General features: G+C 40.8%; 1 protein-coding gene across 1 annotated transcript; it reads left to right on the top strand.

Moving 5' to 3' along the window:
* The first annotated feature begins 1,585 nt into the window (after window positions 1–1,585).
* Window positions 1,586–22,003, top strand: TECR (trans-2,3-enoyl-CoA reductase). The gene is made up of 15 exons (XM_010151880.1): window positions 1,586–1,609; window positions 4,184–4,263; window positions 4,972–5,008; window positions 9,396–9,446; window positions 9,938–9,989; window positions 10,326–10,370; window positions 11,699–11,802; window positions 13,852–13,967; window positions 14,086–14,191; window positions 18,602–18,674; window positions 18,769–18,812; window positions 19,695–19,752; window positions 20,475–20,563; window positions 21,647–21,692; window positions 21,788–22,003. Exons 1-15 carry the CDS (start codon window positions 1,586–1,588, stop codon window positions 21,913–21,915), a joined length of 1,053 nt encoding a protein of 350 aa, XP_010150182.1. The 3' UTR covers window positions 21,916–22,003.

The raw sequence follows: 22,003 nt of genomic DNA on the forward strand, positions 1-22,003 counted from the left end.
ACCTGCCCGCAGCCGGGACGCTGGGTGCCGGCTTGGGTGGGACATGAAAACGAGCCGGAGTTCAGTGCCGGCAGCGCCCTGGGTGTACGGAAAGAGCGGAGTAGCTCGCAGGTGGGGGCTATGAAGGGCGATGTATCTCACCAGCTTAAACAGCCACACCGACTCTTTCCTAGAACTAGTTAGGCTGGCTAATCCAAAAATTCTCAAGAGTGACTTGTATTACCAAAGCAGGTCAGTACCAGCTAAGTGGCAGCAAACCTGAATGTGTCCTGCAGACTTACGCTTCAGTTTCTCCAGCACGACTCATGTAAAAATGAACACAGTCCCTTCCCCCGTGCAAAATGTAAACCGATTGTTGTTGCGACGTTCACAGAATCCTAAACAATCTGGAAAGCAACTGCTCTGCCCGTGACTTAGTATGACCTACAAATTCAGATTTTGCTTTTCCAAGTTACCAAAGTGTTCTGGACATCCCAAACAAGTAAGCTGTCTCTAGCTCCGGCGGGTGGGAGGTAAGGACCTCCACTGTGCCTTTTCCTCTGCCATGTCGACTTAACTGCTTTTCAGGAAAACCAGCCAAGCTTTTCACTGTCTCCTGCATGTCTACCGGTGTCCCAAACTTGCGAGATACAAATGCAGGAGCAGGCACCCGTGTATTACCCTCCTGAACGTCTTTGGTCACCATCTGGCCTGCAGGTTTGCTTTTCTGCCTTAGCTGTACTGAACTTCTGAACAGCGCTTGTTACTAGAAGGTCTCAAAAGCACCAACAATGTTGTTGTTACCTCATTTTGCAGATGGGGAAACACACAAAAATGGAACAGTCTGCTCCATCTTGCTAAGCAGAACAGGTCTTTTGAGTCCTAAATCAAGGTTCTGTGTCGGAGCAACACCAACCCAAACTCAGAATGCCTCATCAATTTACATGTCAACCATGTATGTTTTAGTCCATTTCTCTGTACAGCAGATAATGGGTGGAAACAGATTTTCCTAGCTCATCCAGTCTGTGTCTGCGCTGGCTTTGGTGTAGGATGTGGACAGGGATGGCCTGGGTAGCACTGAGCAGTGCTGTTTCTTACCACTTTCTGTGCTGTTCTCCCCACTGATTTGCTCTGTGTCATAAATGAATTGAATTTGAATTCTGAATTGCACCTCCCCACCATGCATTCAAAACTGAGCTGTGCAAAGACAGAAGGTAAGTGTCCCACCTCTCCCAGTGCTTCCTGGGGCAGGAAATCTCTCTTGGTGTTACAAACGTTACTGTTCCCTGTTTGAGGTACTGTATAGTTCCGTACTTTGCCCTGAACACCTCTAAACCATTTACCCTTTATTTGTTCTTCTGTGGTGCTTTCTTAGAAGAATCACAAAGCACTTTAAAATCACCAGTCACTGTCTGAATTTTTCAGAATATGACTGTCACAAGCTTAGCAGGAGTTTATTAGTGGAATATTTCTTCCAGCTTTGTTGAGTTTGTGCACTTGATCGTGCTGATTACACAATCAATTTCATAGGTTCCTGAGTATGTAGGAAGGTCCTCTCCCTTATGCATGGATAAAATTACTCTTTGGTAAATGGACCTACAAAAAGATGCGCCAGAACATCAGGCTGATGGTGAGTGCTGAGACACTGGCTGTTATTTCCTTTCTTTATCACAGTCTTTCTCCGCGGAGCTAAAGACCGAAACACTTTAAAAAGAGACAACACTGTATTAAAGTGACTATTAAGAAGCCAGTGAAAGGCAGATTCAGCTGTGGAAGTACCTTTAACTCCTTATTTTGATTTGGCTGTGTTCAAATTTAGTACCAAGAATTATGAGCAACCACGTAATTAAGCCAAAGTATGCTGGACTTAATGGATGGGCAGCAAAAAACCCAGAGTGGCTTAGTCACTTCCCTCTACTTGCAAGATGCCTGGTTTAGAACTGACATGCAGTCAGGTCCTTGTACTCCCAGATCTATGTCTCGATGGCTGCCTCGACATTTCATACTCTCTAATAATGGTAGAATAGGTCTTGTTTACTGCAGGTATTGGTATGTTTCTAATTTCACCTCAGCTTTTTTATCACTAAAAGCTCAGGAGAAGCTTATCAAGAACAACTACAGTTTCAAGAAGTATGTGCACAGCTGGAAGTACTGCACCTGATCATTTGAGGAGATTTACCTCTGAAAATTTAGAGATTTGTCTCTAGATAATTAATACTCTCCAGGAGAGCTCACTTCTTCAAACTGATTAGAGAGCAACTTTTCTGACCTATTTTAGATGTGTTTCAGAGCTTTTCTCCTTTCCAGACAAAGGATGTCTCTGTGACATGCTCAGATGTAAATGTCTGTAGTAGAGAGCTCTGAAGTTAGGCTAATGAATTCTACCCTCTCTTTCTACTTGACAGGAGGTTTAGGTCTTCAAAAGCATTTCATATAAAGACAATGGTATGGCAGTCTGACTTCCTAGTGGAAAGGTACTTGAACAAATACATTCATACTGCAGAATATTAGTGTCGTAAGAGCCACAGATTTACTTTTGATTCTTTAATTGCTTTGGATGGGAAGTGCCTTTTGTGAGCAGTGATAACCAAAAATGCTTTGGAGACTTCACTCCCTGAGGATAGCTTGAACTGACATATGCAGTGCAGTCTAACAGCAATAATGCACCGCCCCCCCGTGCTGGCTTTTAGAGCTTCTCCCCCTTCTGACTGTGATGAAAACCCTCTGAGTGCAAGGGAGGCATGACTGCTGCCTAGCTAGCATTGCTGGGATGTCGCAGCTCCTCTTACAAAGGTTTCTCCCACTCAGAGCTATGCTGTCTAAAGCCTCATCAAGAGCACTGAGAACAAGTGCCAAAAGCAGGACTGCAGAGGATTCTAAGATTCTGTATCCGCCAAGAGCTGCCTGAGCAAGACAAGGCCACATATGGTATATTTGAATGGTCATTTAAAGGGACACTGCTGAAAACTGCCCTGCTATTTGAAGACATCCGCTCTGTTTTCATAAGTAATGCATGAGATTATTATCACAGAAAGATGAGAAGACAGGGAAAAACATTCTCCCTTTCTCTCCCCGCACCACTTCTCCACACACTTACCAGCACTTACTTAGTGAGTTGTGCTGCTTCATTTAAGACACAGCAATTTATCCTTTTTCTCTATAGAGCTTGAGAGAGAAACTTTTAATTTTGTATAGGAAACTGTGGTAGTAAACCTTTACTTAGCAGGAAATACCTGCAACTACTTAGAATTTGAAGGCTACATTTGAAATCAAAAGTCTTATTTTAGAAAAAATAATAGACTAAGTATATTTGAAAAAAATTAATACAGATTTTGTGACTTCAGCTGTCAGTACAAGGGCTCCAAATTTCCCATGTCTTCCTGCCCTGTCAAAAGATAGCAGACCCATCTTTTATCTTTAGGTAATAAAATGGAGAAAATAACTCTTCACTCTCTTCAGTTCCACATCAAAACCATATGTTGGACGTACTTTTTGACATCCATACACCAAATGATCCATGAAGAGTCGTAATGGAACTATAAATAGCTCAACATTGCAAATGAGAGTGCTGATGCAAAGAAATGATTGTGATTTCACAAAGAATTTATAAACGTCTTCTACAGAGAAACCTCTTCTTTCTATAGAAAATAATCACCATAAACTAAAACCCTGAGGCAATGAATATTCTCTGTTGTGCATGGAAAAGGCTACGCAGTGGTGTTGAAAAACCTGGATGTCTACTTAGTGTTGAGTCAAAGCTGGCTTAGATTCTCAGATGGAGGCACTCCAGTTCGCTTCATCGTGAGTGTGATACTTCGTGAATGACGCAACCCCTCAGTACGCCTGGGGATTGGCACTGTGCAGCTTTCTGTTAGCCACTGTAACTAAACACCCACTGAGTCAGTATTAATTGGGGCAGGTTCCTTTCCCATCCTGTGTACCCTCCTGGAAGAATGCATGCTAGTAAAAGCTGCAAAGTTTGCATGGGCTTTCAAGACCCAGAATTCACTGTGAAAGCACAGATCTCTAGCAGCTCTTCCAGTCTGTGAAAAATAGACCAGCCTCCTATTCCAAGGGAACAGACCTTCCTTTTCCTTCCTGACCATCCTTACACAGGCTCATTTTATCCCCTGACAATTATATAAATGGATTTGTCTTTCTGAAGGATGACCACGTGTAGCTCTATACCTGTTACTGTCCTCAGGTCCACAAAGGAACTCGGGGTTTGCCATGCCTTCAGGTTAGGGACCAATTTCCAAGAGTGGATATGACAATTGGGCTAAGGTATCCAAGTTTACTTCAACTCTACCCCTTCACTGTATAGTATCCCAAAAAGCATCCACTGTAGGGGAATGCTGAACAGAAAGACAATGGGAGGGAGCAGTACTTAAAGTAGCTAAGAGAGACAGGAATTCAGGCTTTCTCTTTGGTAGGAGACTGCCCTTTTCACTGGAATATGCTTCCGTCCTCTCCTGCCTGTACTTTTTGACCTCTCTTGAATCCTTTATTCCTTGCTTGGTGGCCCAAGCCACCCAAGCCTTCTGTGGGAGGAATGAGGAATGGCCGAAATAGTATTCCCACTTTCTGGCAGTGTGTCTAACCATCACATACCAAGCATGAAGAACTAGATCATCTCCTTTGGTGACAGTTTAGTTTCATTCAGAAACAATCTAAATGCTGTGCATTGTGCTGACGTGGGGATAAAGATGCTTACTGGTCCTTGAGGATTCAGATGCAAGCATGCCCAACTAACAAGCCTGAAACGGCTGGGAGAAATAAAAATGTGCTATGGGTTTCAGCACAATTCAGACAGTAGTGCTCGTTGGCTTGTGTAGGAGCAGAACTTAAGAAGCTGAGGAGTAAGTACCTAATGTGCTTCTTGTGAACCTGTAAATGTCAGACATCTAAATTCTACAAAAGTGAGATTTAATTGTATAAAACCTTTTGAGTGTCACTGGATGTCCTCTCTCTATACACAGTGAAATAATCTAGTAAGATTCTACTCTCACGAGTCAGTTTCTTCAGAGAGGTAGGGCTTTATGTAGTTGGAGTACTTGTAGAATGAGGTACAGCACTCCACAGGTGAGATGAGGACATCTTGGTTTGTGGTTAAACATGTGCCCTGGTTCTGCTTTGAGAACTCCTCACACAGCCTGTGGCTAAGCTAGGGAACTCCCCACCTCAGGACCCTGCAGGCAAGTTTACACAGGTTTAAAAGGCAAGTGGATAAACTAACTGAGGAAAAATCCATGAAAAGCTGCTAAGTACAGAGGCAGCACTTCTGGTGCAGGAAAATCACAGTCTGCCTCCTCTCTGTCTCCTCCTCAGTCACTACATTATTGCTCTGTTCATTACTTTTTCTGAGTCACCTGCTGCTGGCTGTATCAGAAAGATAACGTTTTAGATGGATCCTTAGACTCATCCTCTGCAACAGCTGGTACATTCCCATGCAAGGGAAACTTCAAAGTCATTTGTAGCAGCAGCAGCACAACCAAGCACACCTACAGCAACTCCCCTTTGCCTTAACTCTGCTGACTCTAAGAAAGTTATTCTTGATATGCGCTCCTGTAAGATCACACTAAAGCGTCCTCACTTCCTTCAGGAAGAACACAGTACACCAGAAAAGCCTAAGGAGGTAGAGAAAATGACTTAATTCCATAGGAAAAATAAAATGTTTAGAAGGATTTAATTAGTACTGTGGCAACCACTGGATTTTATTTTTTAGTGTAGATTCAAGGAACATGACTTATGTAAGCACTCTGATAGTTCAGAGAGAATTGATTCTGCATTTCTCTTTCTTGGGCTGGTTGGTTCCTAGACTGCAAAATAAGCATTTTTTTAAACTGAGTAATTTCCAAAGAAATCAATAGAATATATGCTTATGTCAGTGCTCACAAAATATCACTCAGCTCCAGCTCATTGAATCTGCTGAGTACAAATGGCTGCAAGTAAAACTTCCGAGGTACACAGACATAAGTGTATCAGTATTTCCATAAGTTATCACCTAATTTTTGAAGATCTGTTGACCCGTAAGCATTTGATATGGCTTTAAACTGTGTGAATTTGATCGACTATATTTTTGTAATCCCACTGCATCTTAAAAATCTTTTTAAATGCTGTTCGCTCAACTGTTTTCCCCATCAGTAAACTTTTCCTCCTTTTACGTTCCACTTTTATTTTCTGAATAAAAGTTGAGCAGTTGAATGTACTTTTTTCTTCTTGTATCATATATTGATTATTCTATATCCTTTACCTCTTCCAAACAATAATAATCAAGAATTTTTCTGTTTTTAAAGACAGTATGTCTTTAATCCTTATGCACTAGAACAAATTTGTCTTCTAAACACTGAAGATATATTTGCAATCACTTCTAAAAAAGTTTTAACACAGCTATCTTGCACAAATCTGCCTTCTGATTAAGTTCCACTCGAAGTAGTTTTAGAGAAGTTGTAATTTAAAGTACCTTTAACAATTCACCAAGTAAGTGGACTGCAAGTCATAATGCACTAATGCAGGCCAACAGCCAGTGCCCTATTGTGCTAAATGCTTTGGAAACACAGAGAAATTGAAGTTCTCTGAGTCAATTTATGTTTGAAAGGGATGATATCCATCAGTAAATGTTCCAGGAACAGAATGCTGGGTATCTAAAAAGTGTTGCCAAGCAGTACATTAACTGACTTGGTGCTGTGCCTGAAGACTGGAAACCCTGTGTTCAGTGCTACCTGGGTTCGTGTGATTGGCCGTTATGTTCAGAAAAGATAACATTTCTTGCCTTGGATCAGGCTTTTCTGTCGGTTACGCAGGGAACACTGGGGGATGTTCTGATAGAGCAAAGAGGTGTGATAGAGGAAACTGTCACTTTGTGTTTACTCGGTTGTCGCACAACTTCTATGGGCTAGAGTGGAATCTAAAGCTGCGTTCCTGCGTCTGTCTTTCTGAAAAGGGAAAGAATGTTTGATATTTGCTTAGATCTTGAAAGTAACTGAAATGTTTGAAGTTCAGGAATTTTAAGGTTTCCCCTCCCCCCAAAAAAAATTGAATAAGGTCCCCTGAAGTTGCAGGGGACTTCTGGAAGTCATGCAGTCCAACTCCTGCTCAGAGCAGATACAACTAGATCAGATGGCACTGGGTCTTGTCCAGGCCAGTTTTAAACAACTCCAAGGTTGGAGATTCCACATCCTCTCTAGGCTACTTGTTCAAATGTTTGGCCAAGCTCATGGTTAAAAATTTTACTGAATCTGATTGGATTTTCCCGCATTGTGACTGGTGCCTGTTGCCTCTCACCACTGTCACTGTGCACCCTCAAGAGGAGTCTGGATCCACTGTGACTGTAGGCTCCCTTGAGGTATTCAAAGAAAGGGGCCAGTGCAGGCAAGTGTGTCGGTTTGGCACTTCAGAGAGACATGCTGGAGTAGAACCAAGTAACAGTGTAGAAGATCTTGGAAGATTTGTTTGTTTTTCACACTGATTCCAAAGGTTCACAGAAGCACCTACATTTCTGCACAGCCACTCCCATGAAAAACACAGAGCAAAGAAAAAAAAAAAAAGCTTTATAATTTTCAGTCTGGCCTTGTACATAATGAGAATAATGGAATTATAAAAGAGTGTAGGTGGCAGAATATATCCAAACCATTCTGTAATTTTCTGTAATTGGCTTGGAGAAGATTTCTCTAATACAGCCACTGAAAGTCATAGACTAAAGCTGTCCCTGGGGATTCTGATCCAAAATGTGTGTGCTGGGAGTGGGTGTGGAACAGGGAGACTGGTAAAAACTGTGGGCACTGCTGCAGTCTGTAGGGTAGTCCAGTGGTGTTCACTGACACCAGAGCTTTGAGATACAGCAAAGGTTTCAACAATCCTTGTAGCAACTCAGCACCAGAAGGGATAAAAAATGGTTTACAGTCCCCACAGTATGTGTTCTGCAGACTGCAAGAGTCAGACTGCTGTTTTTCAAGAATAGTCCTCTGGGAAGGGAATCCACTTCGTTTGCTTTCCCATGTAGATGTCCCACAAACAGAGACATTAAAATCTGACATTTGTGTTATTTCAGATACAAAATAATGAAGGGAAAACATAATATACCAATAATCTGTCAAAAGTTCCTTGCATATCACAAAGGAGGAAAAGTGCTTACCTCCTTGATGTCCCCATTTAGAGCTTACAGTGCATGGGTAGAAAATGTCACTGCATTAGTATCCCCTGTGGAGATCAGATCTGATCCTTCCTTCTGAGGCTGAGGTGTTCCATTGCAGCACTGACAGAGAAAGAACCATCTGGGACGAGTAAAACAAGGAAATAAGATCCTCTAACTGAGTGATCTTTTCAAAGCAACCCTATTAGAAAGATACTTGACTGTGACTCCTATTTTTAGTAAGGAATCATATTTAAAGTCCAATGTTAATCTATCCTCTTGGCCAGTTAATACCAAACATAATTAGTGCTAGATGTTTATTTTTAAAAAAATCAACACACTCTTTTGGTACTAAGTAATGATACTCCCAGTCATGAAGTGTGACAGATAAGCTTTGGACTTTGCCTCTTAGCTACACCACAAAGTTCCATTACAGTGTTTGATGAGAACAAATGAAATTAAAACACTGTAACTGTGTTGTAGGGTTTGCTAGCCTGCCGCAGCTGGGCTTTGAAACGTCTGGGGACATTTCTGCTTGGGTGTTGATTAAAATCATAACCTTTTGCCAAAGTGCCATTTGACCATGGAAATAAACTGCTCTTTTCAGATCTGTAGCTAAACCACTGCTTGGAATATAAAATGCTAATATGTGTCTACTAACACAGTAGTCACTAATACAGGTGACCTGAGAGGCAAGAGTAACACTGAATATTCCTATAACAACCTCTTAAGGATTTGTGAAGTCCAGATCTTTAACTGCATTTGTCCCTTATGTCCACCAGTGTTTTCCACTCTCTTCACAAGTAAAATATTCTGGGAACAATGCACATTAATCTTGAAATATACTGAGAATATATGCTTACATGCATATATTCTTTGTTTTTTCCCCTCAAACTGTCTTTCCAGTTTTACAAATCATAAAAATTCTGTTCCTTCCTGATTTCGGTGAAACTTGTTTATCCCATATTTGTTCTTCTTGCTCTAGCATAAGAAACTGCCCAAGATCAATGTGTTTTGATTAATAAGTTAGCTTTTTCTGCTTCTGAATATATCCAGGAAGAGAATTTATTTGGCAAGAATATAATTTTTTTGCAAGTTGAGTGCTTTGAGAACCTGGCTATGATTAAAGGTGGTTTTTTGAGCACATCAGAAGTGTTTTTAAAACAACTCACAGATCAGAGAAAAATGGTGTCTCACTGAACAATGATTGCGAATTTGGGAATGAACCACGAGTTTAGAGATTATTTAGCCAATAACTAGTAATTATCATTTTGTGTCCTATCAGGTGGAAATCCTTGACTGGAAGACAAAGAGACAGCTATGCTTCCTAGATAAGGTAAAGCAGAAATATTTAAAATGCTAGGTGACTATTTAAAAAATACTAGCTTTTCTTAAGTAAACTTAGTGTTTATGAAGGGTATTTAATCTCCTGATAGAAACTGAAGAAGCAATGATTATGCACACTTCATACTGGCTACAGAGTACATCAGCCCTTTTGCAGGCAGAGCTTTTGGGCAAAGTACAACTTCAGCTGCTTCACTAAGATGGTGCAAGTTGTGTCTTACTCACTCAGAAGCTATCAAACTGTCACTGCTGTTGTAGTGACTCTTGATCTCTGCTAGAGAAACTGCCTCTGAAAGAGATCTCACGATCTGTCCTCCCTTTTTCCTGTAAGAAGGACTTTGAATCACCCCTACCAATCCTAACCATCATAATAAAGTTATACTGTTACATTGTTTGATTCCCATTTCTACTTAAATAGTCTTACACCTAGTTGTTGTCTTTCAAAATATGCATCTTACATATGCAATGTTTTTTGATGCCTAGGTGGAACCAAATGCCACAATCAGGGAGATCAGATTGATGTTCCATAAATTATGTGAGTATAACTTTTGCAGCAGTTCATATCACATCAGAATATCTAGTATATAAACAGATGAAAATTACATAATTTGAAACCTGTGATGTACACACACAGAATGCTAAGTAACCTGCACATGAATGTGATCACAGCAAGATTTTACTCTCACTTTTTATACTTCCCTGATACAACTTTGTATTTTTTTCTGCAGCGTAATTTCTCACAGATATTCATGTTGAATAAATATCCCTAAAAATCTTTAACTAAATCTTATCTTGTTGTGTTGCATTCATTGTAATAGTGGATGATCTAAACCAAACATTGTATATCACAGAATTCTGTATGGTCTTACAGATCCTCAGTGGTATCCAGCAAGGCAGTCGATAAAACTTGATCCAAGTAAGTACCTGTCAGGACCAGAGTAACAAAGCTCTGAGCATAAAAGCTGTACTTTGCATGGGTATTAGCTTTTAAGAATGCGTTTCCAGCTATGCTAATTAGCATTATGAAGGCTGAAGAAAATACGGAACAAATTTAGTTCTTTGAAAGTATTGAACAGTTCCACCCGTGTGCCTGGCGCTTGGTAATTAATTCGGGAGTCTGCACAGTGTTCCAATGCACTTTTTAACTACTGAGCACTTTTGCTTCCAAGACAGGACGCACAGAATCTAGATACTAGTTTCCCTAAGCTGCAGTGAAATGATCTCCACGGTGATGCTCAGCCGGGGGTACTAAACAGGGCTGTGAGTGAGAGCTCTCAATTCACATAACGCTCTGTTCTCAGGCAGGAATTAACAGTTCTTCTGAGGTAAGCTAATACAAAACACATTGCCATGGATGTAGGATTTGCTGACATAGCTGATGCCAACTGGCTGACTTCATAATTGCAGTTGTAGGTATTTCTCCTAGAAGCCTCTTAGTACGTGGTCTGGGTGCACAAGGAAAGTCCAATTGCCAAACTGTGTTAATTCATCTTAGCATTCAGTATAAAATGTAGCACTTACTTCTTTTGCTTCCATTAAGCGTAATTTTATTTAAACAGTCCCTTAAAAGTATGCTGGTGAAGATTAGTTCATTGTGTAGAATCTGTCCCTGGAAAACAGGTGTATGAGTATCTTATTTCCTTCTTCAGAGATCTCCGTTGTCAGATTCCTCCGTGGGCTTACGCTGTGAGACTTGCCATAAGTAAATCCTGGCCTTCTGGAGATTTCCCCAAATCTAGGCATTAAAAGCTTGAGCACATGCTCAAGTCCTGTGGAATCACCCTAGCTGGTCAGCTGGGACAAAAAGGAGGCAATGAAAACACCTCTGTAGGAAAGCCTCCCAGCCTCACTTTATCCTAGCTTCTCTTCGTTTGATGATGACAAATGGGGAGGTGGAGGTACAGCTGACTAGGAGGACAGTGAACTCTGTTAAAGGCCAGTCACCCATCGGCAAATTCTGCTGTAGCAGTGATGAAGCAAGTCTGCTAGACTAGGCGGGCACGTAGTGGATAATTCTCGTAGGATAATTCTCCTAACAGTCTTGGTGTGAAGAGGACCCAGGCTTATATGTGATTACAGGGACAAATCAAAACCAAGTATAAATATTCTTTGATTATTGAGATTCCAATAAACCCACATCACATCAAAGAATCTCACAGATTGATTAAAGCACAATATAAAGCCAGTATGCTACCAAAGTTGACTTGAATTTCACTGAGATGTAATTGCTTCTTTCCTTCTCAGAAGGAAAGTCCCTGAGGGATGAGGAAATCCTGCAGCACCTCCCTGTTGGCACAACTGCTACCTTATACTTTAAAGATTTAGGGCCACAGATAGGATGGACTACGGTGAGCTATGCTTCGAGTCTGAGCCGTTTTAATGGCTGTTTTTCCATAATTAATCCTTACATGACTTTTTTGTCTCCAATATTTCTGCATGATGCCTGCTCTGACAGTGGATGCAGGCAATGAATCCTCATTGCTTCAGTTCATTTGATCAGGGAAAGCAGTATCAGGATATTCTGAATGCCTAGTTCCCTGGGAGAGCAGCAGTGGAAAACTTGCTGCAGGGTAGGTTGGCTCTACTGAACTAAGGTTCAGGTTCTCCAGTGGATATAGATGTCTACTGCAAAATCACTAGGAAATAGGTGTCTAAATGCCTTTGGGGATCTGTTTCACAGGGCCTGTGTAACTCTCCTGACAAAGATCGGGACTATAGTCCTATGAGTGTGTCCTGCGAAGAGGCACGTGAGCGATTTCACATGGTAACTGAAGTGACTTTAGCAAAAAACGCATGAAAGTAAGATCAGTTAGTTGCCTGCGTGCGGCTGCATCCCAGGATGCTAGCGGCAGACTAATGGCAGCTGCTAATTTCTGCAGTATTAGTAGCCATCCAGCAAGACCTCACATATTTCCTGTCTCAGCTCAAAGGCAGGCAACTCAACACTACTGTTAATGCAGTGAGGTGACCAGTGACCCTTCCAGTTCGTCACAAGGTCCGTGACGCACATATTACACTAGTTCTACTGAAACAGGGAGGAAGGGAAGAGTACCCTGTAAGTTAAAGGCACATTTACCATTTCTTAACTCTGAGACATTAATAAAATCTTGTGTTAATGGCAAATAGCAAAGACACATTCATAGGAGGTAAAATAAAAAAAGTCAAACATTCTGCAAGACTAAATCTTCACATCATCACTTTGGACACAATGTGGATAAATTACACAGTCTGAAAAACAGTAAGACAGGCAAAAAACTTCTAATGGCAATGTAGATTCCAAGACACACATGCATGAACATATACTAAAATAGAGCACAGAGGAACACCAGACTTCTGCCATTCCATAACCTGTCCTTTACATTCTGCTCTCCCTGCCCTTCAAACTACTTTATTCACATGCAAGCCAAGAAATGTTGCAGTTTATCAACTAAAAAAGATAAACTTCTCATTTACAATCAAATCTGATCTTTGCCAGAGAAAATGCTGATTGTTAAAGAAGTCGATAAAACAACTTTTCTGAGTGTCAAAATAACTAAACACATTAGAAAACAGTGGTTGTGATTTATGGGGGGTTTTTCTGGGTGTTGGGTTGTTGGGGGTTTTTTGTTTGTTTGTTTTGGTTTTTTTTGACAGAAGTACAATCATTTTCCCCTCTTTCGTGATAAATGTGGTATGGGCCTACCTTCCTCACTTACGGAGGTGTGGAAAATTCAACTCTTGTTTGGTCCAAAGTTAATTTCCATTTAAAGTGATGTTCCTAAGAAATGTACATATCTGAAATGAAATCAAGTTAGATAATAGCTTCTTTGGCTTCCTCACTTTTTAAAAAGAAAAATCTAAAAAACCTATTCTTTGTGTTCAAATTTAAGATCACTTGAACATAGAATGAATTGATTCTTTCCTGGACATCTGCTGTGCTAACTGTTCATACAGATGGGGTCACCTGTGGACACCTACCAGCTGTGTAAACAAAATTCATTCATTAGAAACAAAGCTCCTCTTTTTCAAGAGAAATTCTTCACCAAATTTCATTTTAACCTGAAATAAAGCAACAGTTTTTGAGGGCAAGAGGAGGGCGAGAGCTGCGCAAATGTAGCATGCATGCATCTTTATCATGGTCTCTGGGCTGCATGATTACCTTTTCATACCCATACTGTGTCAAGCTGCACTGGCAATGGCTCTCTGTATGCAACTGAGGCAAATGCATTGCAAAACACTGACATGCCTGTCTACCGGTTTCACAGCGCAAGCCCAATTCTGTTATTCCCTCCCTGCCTCTCTTAAATGCAATCCTGGGTCAGTGGAGGTGTTTATTCCGCTGCATTAGTTATCATAAAGAAACCAAAGCAAACCCATCATCTAATTCAGCTGTCTAATTATTTTCTCTCTTTTTCCAGGTGTTTTTGATAGAATATACAGGTCCATTGTTCATCTATTTTCTGTTTTATTTCCGCATGCCTTTTGTCTATGGACTGGATGAGAGGTTTACATCAAGCCCGCATCCAGTAGTTAAGTAAGTCCGTTTGCAGGCTTGAGTAGTATTTCTTTTTAGCATTGTAGTCTTATTCCGAATGTCTTGCCACACTTGATTTTTTTAAGCCTCTTAAATGCTTTTGTCTTGCTGTTTCTAGCTTGGCATGTATCTGCCATTCTTTCCACTACATCAAAAGGTTGATTGAAACAGTATTTGTTCATCGGTTCTCCCATGGGACTATGCCACTGAGGAATATTGTGAAGGTAAATTGTGCCAGAATCTATCCATAGCCCCCCCCCTTACAAATCCAACCTAGCCAACCTATGCTCTCACTCAGCAGCACAGATTTTTTGGTGTGGCTTTTGTAGTAATGCACAGCAAATCTCACCCATAAAGACGTAGTTCTTTCAAAAGATTTCTTAATGCCGCTGTCGTGTGACCCCCGTGTTGCCATACTGTTTTTCATGTGACAGTAGTCTCATTGCTTGTAGCATTTTAAACCTTCAGCATACCCTTTCTTCTCATTCAGCTAGCTTCTCGAGTGTGAAGGTTGCCGTAACAAATGTTAACTTTTAAGGTAGCACAGGCAGGCACCATGTTGGGAGGGGTGCTTTTCGAAAAAGAAAAAATCTGCTTTTTTTAGCAGCCGTTTTCCACTCTCTTTGCTGTTAAGCGACTGTTAATTTACTTTGATCCAGCACGTAGCATCTTGGTTATTCTGCATTTTCTTCTCCAGCAGGAGCGCCCCTTAATGTTACCAGTGCTGCCGCGGCGTAGGGCCGCTGTTGAGACACAGGCGCCCTATTTCCTAGATGTCTGTGAAGCAGGACAATGGACTGCATGGTTATGCACGAGCTGTAGCTGGTTTACAAACATTTCCAACAGTGTACACAGTGGTATTCAAAAATAGGCTTTCTACTCAGGAAGACAGGAGATTATCATCTACAACGGGAAAAAGTGTACAGTGTCAGCATTTGGATATTTAATATTTTTTAGACATCCCTTGGAATTTGTGTAACAGCAGCTGGAGCTCTACCTTGTGGCTAAATCCTCACAGCTGTGCAGCGGCTCTGGCAGTTCTGGTGATAGCTTCCTGCTTTCTCAGTGGAAGGAGAGGCTGCAGTTGAGCAGTGGCCCCCAGAAAAAATCCTCCCTAGAAATTTACTGTGTTTTCTGCAACAGCAGGGGGCGGGGGTAGTTAAAAGGCTAGCAGACCTCCTAAAGACTTGTTCTTGACACAGCAGTAGCTAATGGTTGCTAAACAGCAGATAAATGAACAACTTTACCTTGAAAAAGAATGCACAGTGTGAAAAATCTTCATTTTCTCACTGCCACCTCTGACAACTACTCATTCCTTTCAGACCATACAAACTGTTGTTGCCAAAATGGACATTTGTACCAGTCATTCTGGTCACTTCCACTTTTCCCACCTTCTCAGGTTGGGTGGCACTCACTTTCATCTGTAAAGTTGCTCACAGCTCTCCTACCTGCTTAGCAGTGCTTGGGTTTGATTTGCTTTTATAACTTCATTGACTTCGGTGGTATTACTCCAAAACTGTGCCAATGAGAAAAGCATCACATCCTCTTCCCTTTTTTTCTCTCACATACAGATGGCAGACGAAGCTTCTTACTTTAAGTGCTTGTTCATATACATAGCAGACACAGGTAGCTTATTTCCTAAGTGCAGTGGAAAGCTACCCTTAACGAGAGACGCTTCAGTCTCAGTAAACGGAGAGCTGAGACAGGGATTGATGTCATTTGTCATTTTCATCCTTGGTTTACCAAATGGAAATAGGAATAAATGATGCCTTAAAATGCAGCAGGGGTTCACCAAAGCAGTTCATGCTATATACTAACATAGTCTTCTAAAGATACGTGGGTTTTCTAGGAAGGATAGAATACCTGATTTATCTGGACTTAGTAAACAACTGACTCAGGGTGAATAAGACAGGGATTAGTACAAAAATTGTGTGGTGATAAGGGAATTAAGGAAAGATGATTGTGGGTTTGCCAGAAAAGGATGTCACACCTTTAATAATAGGGAGCTACCTGTGGAATTCCTCAAAGATTAGTCTTATAACTGGTCTAACAGAACATTTTTATGGGTAAAAAGAAAGGATATTGTCGCTTTCTATAAAAACATCTGCAGGAAAGAAAACACTAGACCTAAAGAAATGCCATTACAACTGAAGCCAATATAATGAGATAAACAGAAGGGTACATGCTGTTCATGAATAAACTTAGGCAGGGCATCAAGAAACAGTTTTGAGCATCACAGGGATTGTCAGTTGGAGTAGAGAAACAAAAATCCTAACCATAACTTCATAAACTTAGGAATAATTTATTTATGGGATCCCTGCAAAGTTTGAACCTGATCCACAGAATCTTTTTACAGATTACTGTAAAGATTTGTTATTTACCTGGTGTATGAAAGATTCACAGAAGCGATGTCTTTCTTTCAAGTGAGTTTACGAAGTTGAAAGTTCATCATGCAGATGAACTCTGCTGTTCCCATCTGGAGGCTTTTGTATGAGCAATAGGGCGTCTAGTGGCAGCTGGAAATCTGTAGTGTTCCTGCTAAGGACCTAAGCAGTGCCAGACTCCACCCATCTAAAGCTCCTTTGCTTATACCTGAGGAATACTCTTCCAGTAAATCATGTTCTTAGGATGAATTGTACTTCTTTGTTTTAAATACAGCATGTATTGTTCGGAGCTGAGCCATGGTTATTTATTTATTTAATTTTACTTTACTGAAATCCACTGCCATATGATCCATCCTGTGCCAAGCCCCAACATTAGGGAACTCTTTGTCGTAAGATGCCATTCCAAGATTACAGGAAACTCTTTCCACCGAAGTTTTACACAGCAGTTAGTAAATTGTAGGTGACAGTGGAAGAAGCTAGTGTTAGGGAGGAGGCAAGAGTTCATGGATCAGACACTAACTACATTGTTCCTCATTGGAGTCATTCTTTTTGGCTCTGCTGCTTTTCCTGGGGAAAAGGAAGTCATCACAGGGAAGTTACTTAGCCTCTCTGTTCTTTTGTCCCACACAATCTGTAATTATTGGTTAATAATTTGCTCTTCCTCATAATTTCTCTCGTAATAGTCTCCTTGCATTACAGCATGCCCAAATGGGTGTCCACTTTGTCTGAGGTCTCTGGGACTTCAGTGGTTCGATTATCTCTGAAAAGGAATTGGAAATGTGACAGAATGTTTGATACAACTGTCTGCAGCAGGTGGGGGGGCCTTACCCCTCACCAGCCTTTTCAGAAAAACACACCATCAGACACTGCAGTCAGCTAGTGTGGGTTGCAGACATGGAGGTAATCGCTTTTTGGGGTATTATTGCTAGAAATGCAGTTCTGGTATATATAGGAGGAAAAGGCTGCAAAATTCAAAGCCAAATAAAAAATGAAACCAGTCAGGACAGGAAAGAATGCAGCCTTGGGTAAGAATTTGGCTGCATGAGCAGGAAAGGAAAGCTGCGAAGGAGAAAACAGAAGGTTTTCTCCTAATCATGTCTCATCTTCACTAACCTATTGGAAAGTCAAGAAAAAAGCATCACCAGAAAGAGTAAGAGGATCAGTGTTTTACTCAAGAGTAAAAAAGGGAGGGAAGGAAAGCTAAGGGGAAGGAAAAGGAAAAGCGGTGAAAAGAAGATAAAAGAGCTCAATTTCAGTCTTGCTGAAGTCCAAGTGGTAATCAAAGATAGCCTAAACCATTAAAAACGGAGGCACTAGGTTTGATAAAGAAGAAATCTCAACTGATGGAAGGCAAATTTATGAGTTGTTGACAAGAGTTAAATTCTGTTTGCAAGAGAAGGGCACCTAGAGGCGAGAGCTTAGAGGAAGAAGAGGAATGGACCCAGAAAGGGCCTCCCTTCTACCTACAGATATATAAGGAGGGAGATGACCTGTCACCAAGCTACTGTAGCAGCAATGAGTGTCAGAAGAAAAACCAGAAGAGGCAGGGCCAGGAAAACCAAACAAGAGGTAGAGATTGTCATTTTTTTTTTTTTCATGTATGAAAACACAAGCTCTGAGATTGTGAACAAGCTCAGAGATTGGTCAGGAATGAGGCAGTACCGCCATTAGTGACAGCTATGTTATCAGAGTTTAGGGCATGGAAGCTGGATCACAGAAAGCCAAGGACAAGAGCAAAAGGGACAGACTAAAGATATTGCAGTGAAAGGGCAGAGGAAAGCATCCGGTGTGATGACTTTTGGTAGAAAAAGTTAGAGCATGGGAAAGAGAAGACTGATCGGGTGAAGGAGAAGAGGAAAGGCGAGAGCTTGGGCAATACAAAATAGTAAGCAGAGTGCCTAAAGCTGTTTTTACAAGATCTTAGGGGTTAGCAAAACAAGTCTGTCCTTAACACACAGGCTGTAGGGCACTTCATCTTTGGCCAAATGGCTTGCCAGATGATAAATGTGTTTTCAATAGTATGATCATACTTTCTAAAACTATCTATAAACAGCTCCAAGATATTTGAGAGGAAATCTTACTCTGGGCACTACTTCCCTCCTGTTATTTCCGGTTGTCTGCTCCCACCTTACCACACTTAGTGTTGTCATTTGTTGTATTATCAGCAACTTGAAGGATCAGCCCAATTCACTGTTATAAGAGATCCTTGCAGGATTGTAATAAAATGAAGAAAAATTCCCTGTTTTTCAGGACTGCTTGTATTACTGGGGGTTTGCAGCTTGGCTTGCTTATTATATAAATCATCCTCTTTACACGCCTCCTTGTAAGTAGCAAAACAACCCCCAGTATGATTTAAGTACTTATGTGCCTGTATATTAGTACTAATATGTTTTTGGTTTTGTTTTTTTTTTTAATAGCTTTTGGGAAAAAACAGATAAATTTTGCTGTGATCATGTTTCTGGTAGGTTTGTTGCTCTTTCTACAAAATGCTGCTTTACTCCTTATGTTGTATAAGTGGAAGAGTGAGTAGGATAACCAGATACTTAGAACTTGAACACTTGGGACATACTACTAAAGCTGATAACTTGCATGCAGAACAGATAAATCTGTCAGTTTTTAATGTTATCTTGTACACAAGGGAAGATTCTGATTCAGTATCCATTCCAAGACTGATATTTATGTGCTGGGATGGTCTCCCATAGTCTTTAAAAGGGAATAAAACTCAGGAGCTCTGTCCTGCCACTCATTTGCTTTACTAGTTATGCTCTACAGACACGGGAGACTGTCATATAAATCATATAAATGGGTCATTTCAATACACTTTCTGCATAATTGATTGGGGAAGCATTATTTAAAACCAATGGAGGAAGCTGGGTCAATTATATTTCATGATTCATACCAATTATACTCTGGAGAAAACTTACTTAGAGTCCAACCCCTGTCTTTGGTTTCTCTTCCTGAGAAACCAAAAGTATCCAAATCAATTTTTGTGGTGTTTTAAAAGACATAAGAATAACCAAAAATAAAGCAAGTATCTCCTGGGTTATCCCCTTTGGTTTATTGCCTTTAGATCTCATGGGGATTATGTAAGCAGTAAATTTGGTCTTTGGGCACTGAGTCCACATTTGCGAGCAAATATCATAAATATAAAACAGAGTATAGTATGGACTCATATTTGAACAAAGACAATCCATCCTCTTCTCAGACAGCAGTCTTGGTTAAGGGTATTTATTGTGTTTATAGTAGATTTTTTTTTTTTTTTACTGCCCCAGGAAATAACAAAAGGAAGAAGAATAAATAGAAGGGAAGCACATTTTTAACTCTGTCATACTTTTCCTTGCAGCTGTGTGAAGCTGGAAATTTTTCCATTCATGTTGCCCTCAGTGACCTCCAGAGAAATGGTAAAAACTGCATTATCATTTTTCACCTTGGCGCACCCATTCAGTAATTCTACAGTTACTCTGTCTCATGAAAGACCTGATCCTGGAGGCGTTGATACCCGCCAGCTGACGGCTGTGGGAGTGCAGATCGCTCAGCATTGTCAAGTCTGGATTTCTGGGGGAGATAAGACAGCACAAAGAATCCAACACCAGCCTGTTACACAGCACTTCTTACTGTAGTTCTCATCGGTGAGGGCCAGGTTGTGCTGGGGGGAGCAGTTGTGTTAGTTACACCCGTAGTGCAAAGAACATAGTGCTAGTATAAGCTACGCCTTGCTGAGCAAGGGAAAGTGATTTCACTGGCTTCTACAGGGAGCACAAGATCTCTACACAGGCCAGGGTTTCTTGGCCACGAGCCAAACATCTTAGAGCTATCAACAATGACTGCTAAAATTTCATTCGTTGTGACAATCTGAGAAAACCTTTAACGTCTAAATCTAAAACGTGAGGTACCTTTTCTTACAGGACTGACTGTGAGCACATGCACGTGACTTTCTAACGCTCAGAACATTTCCTCACGGTTACCCTATGCTTTCTTGTGAGTCCAGTGACATTGTTTTCCCACATCCTGCTTCTCTCTCTGACAGTAATGAGACAAAGGAGTAGGCAGAGTTGGGTTGGCTTTAGAGGAAGCAATGTATTTAGGACTGTGAATATTTTGTGGTTTGTTTTCTAATCTATAGGATCCAAAACTCGTAAGATCCCATATCCAACAAAGAATCCTTTCACATGGCTGTTTTTCTTTGTATCTTGCCCTAACTATACATATGAGGTATGTATTTTCAAACAAGATGTTCAGATTCTAGTTTTGCTAAATATATTTTAATTTACTTTGGAATGCTAAACATGGAAAAGACCTCTGAAAGAGTTGATCTCAATACATTACCCCTTCTCTCCTAAACCCCATGAAGTCAGATTGCAGCCAGGAACTTGTCTGTTCTTCCCCTCCTGCCTTGATGCGGTCAGGGCTAATCTTCAACAGGCAGCCAAGACCCCGGGCCTGTGCTTCAGCGTGGCTGCTAGACAGACAGACACACTCTACAGCAGTGCAACTTCTGCAGACGGGAAAAGGGAGATTGCCAAGGAATGTGTGTTGCAGTGAGGGGATGGGGGCATCTGCTGAGTTTGTATTGTAAAAGAGCCCAGGGGGATCACAGTACTCGGGAAGATTGTGGGCGGACAAGTAGAAGATATTGTGGTAGAGGAAATGGGGAAATAGATAAATAGAAGAAACTGTGAGAGCAAAAATGGGGAAACAGATGAATACAGTATATTGTGGTAGAGAAAATAGGAAATATCCCTAGGTCTTCCACATTTTCTTAAGTTACACTGTCACTTGTGTTAGTGGTGACTCCTTTAGAGGCTTTAATCTGTTTATCACTTCATATTCCTTCCCCAGGAGCCAAACTCCCGACCCAGATCAAAAGCAGTTAAACCCAGTGCAACTCAGTGTAAAATTCACTCTTGCACAGGGGGACAGCATCAGGTTTTAACTTCAGTGGAGATCAGCAGATGTTAATGAGAACAGCATTTGGGCTCAGGCTATGGAAAGTTACCATTCCTAGCACTGGTGGAGGTTGACAAATACAAACTAGGCAGAGAAATGCAAAGGACACTATGTTGTAATGCTTAAAATTTTGTCGTGATAATAGCTATGGAAGCGAACAGAAAGGTTTTGTTTGTGATAATAAGGCACTGTTTACCTTTTCGGCTAAAGGTTATTAACACTAGAAATTGATCTGGCTGACCTTGGCTTTTTTATTTACCTGTACTAGGACAAATTTGTTTTTGATCAATAGAAACATAAATGCAAATGCTGTCACCAGAAATATTTAAATTTCCTTGGCCAAAACAGGTGGGGACCTGGATCAGTTTCACTATCATGACTCAGTGTGTTCCAGGTGAGTAAAGTTTTGGTGCTTCACCCTGAAGTGATGTCAGCAACAAGAGTGTGTTTTTAATCTGATAACAAAATGTATCTTTTTCTCCCTTCCAGTGGGGCTGTTCACCTTGCTTTGCTTCATTCAGATGACAATCTGGGCAAAGGACAAACACTGCACCTACCTACGAGAATTCAAGGATTATCCAAGTCTTCGAATGCCAATTATTCCCTTTTTGTTGTAAGAAAAAATGTTTAATTTGAATTTTGCACAGAACATGAAGAAAAAGCTCATAAACCTGAAAAATAAGTGAATTAAAGGAATTAAAAGGA

Source organism: Eurypyga helias, unplaced genomic scaffold, assembly GCF_000690775.1.
Source record: "Eurypyga helias isolate BGI_N326 unplaced genomic scaffold, ASM69077v1 scaffold18235, whole genome shotgun sequence".
NCBI lineage: Eukaryota > Metazoa > Chordata > Aves > Eurypygiformes > Eurypygidae > Eurypyga > Eurypyga helias.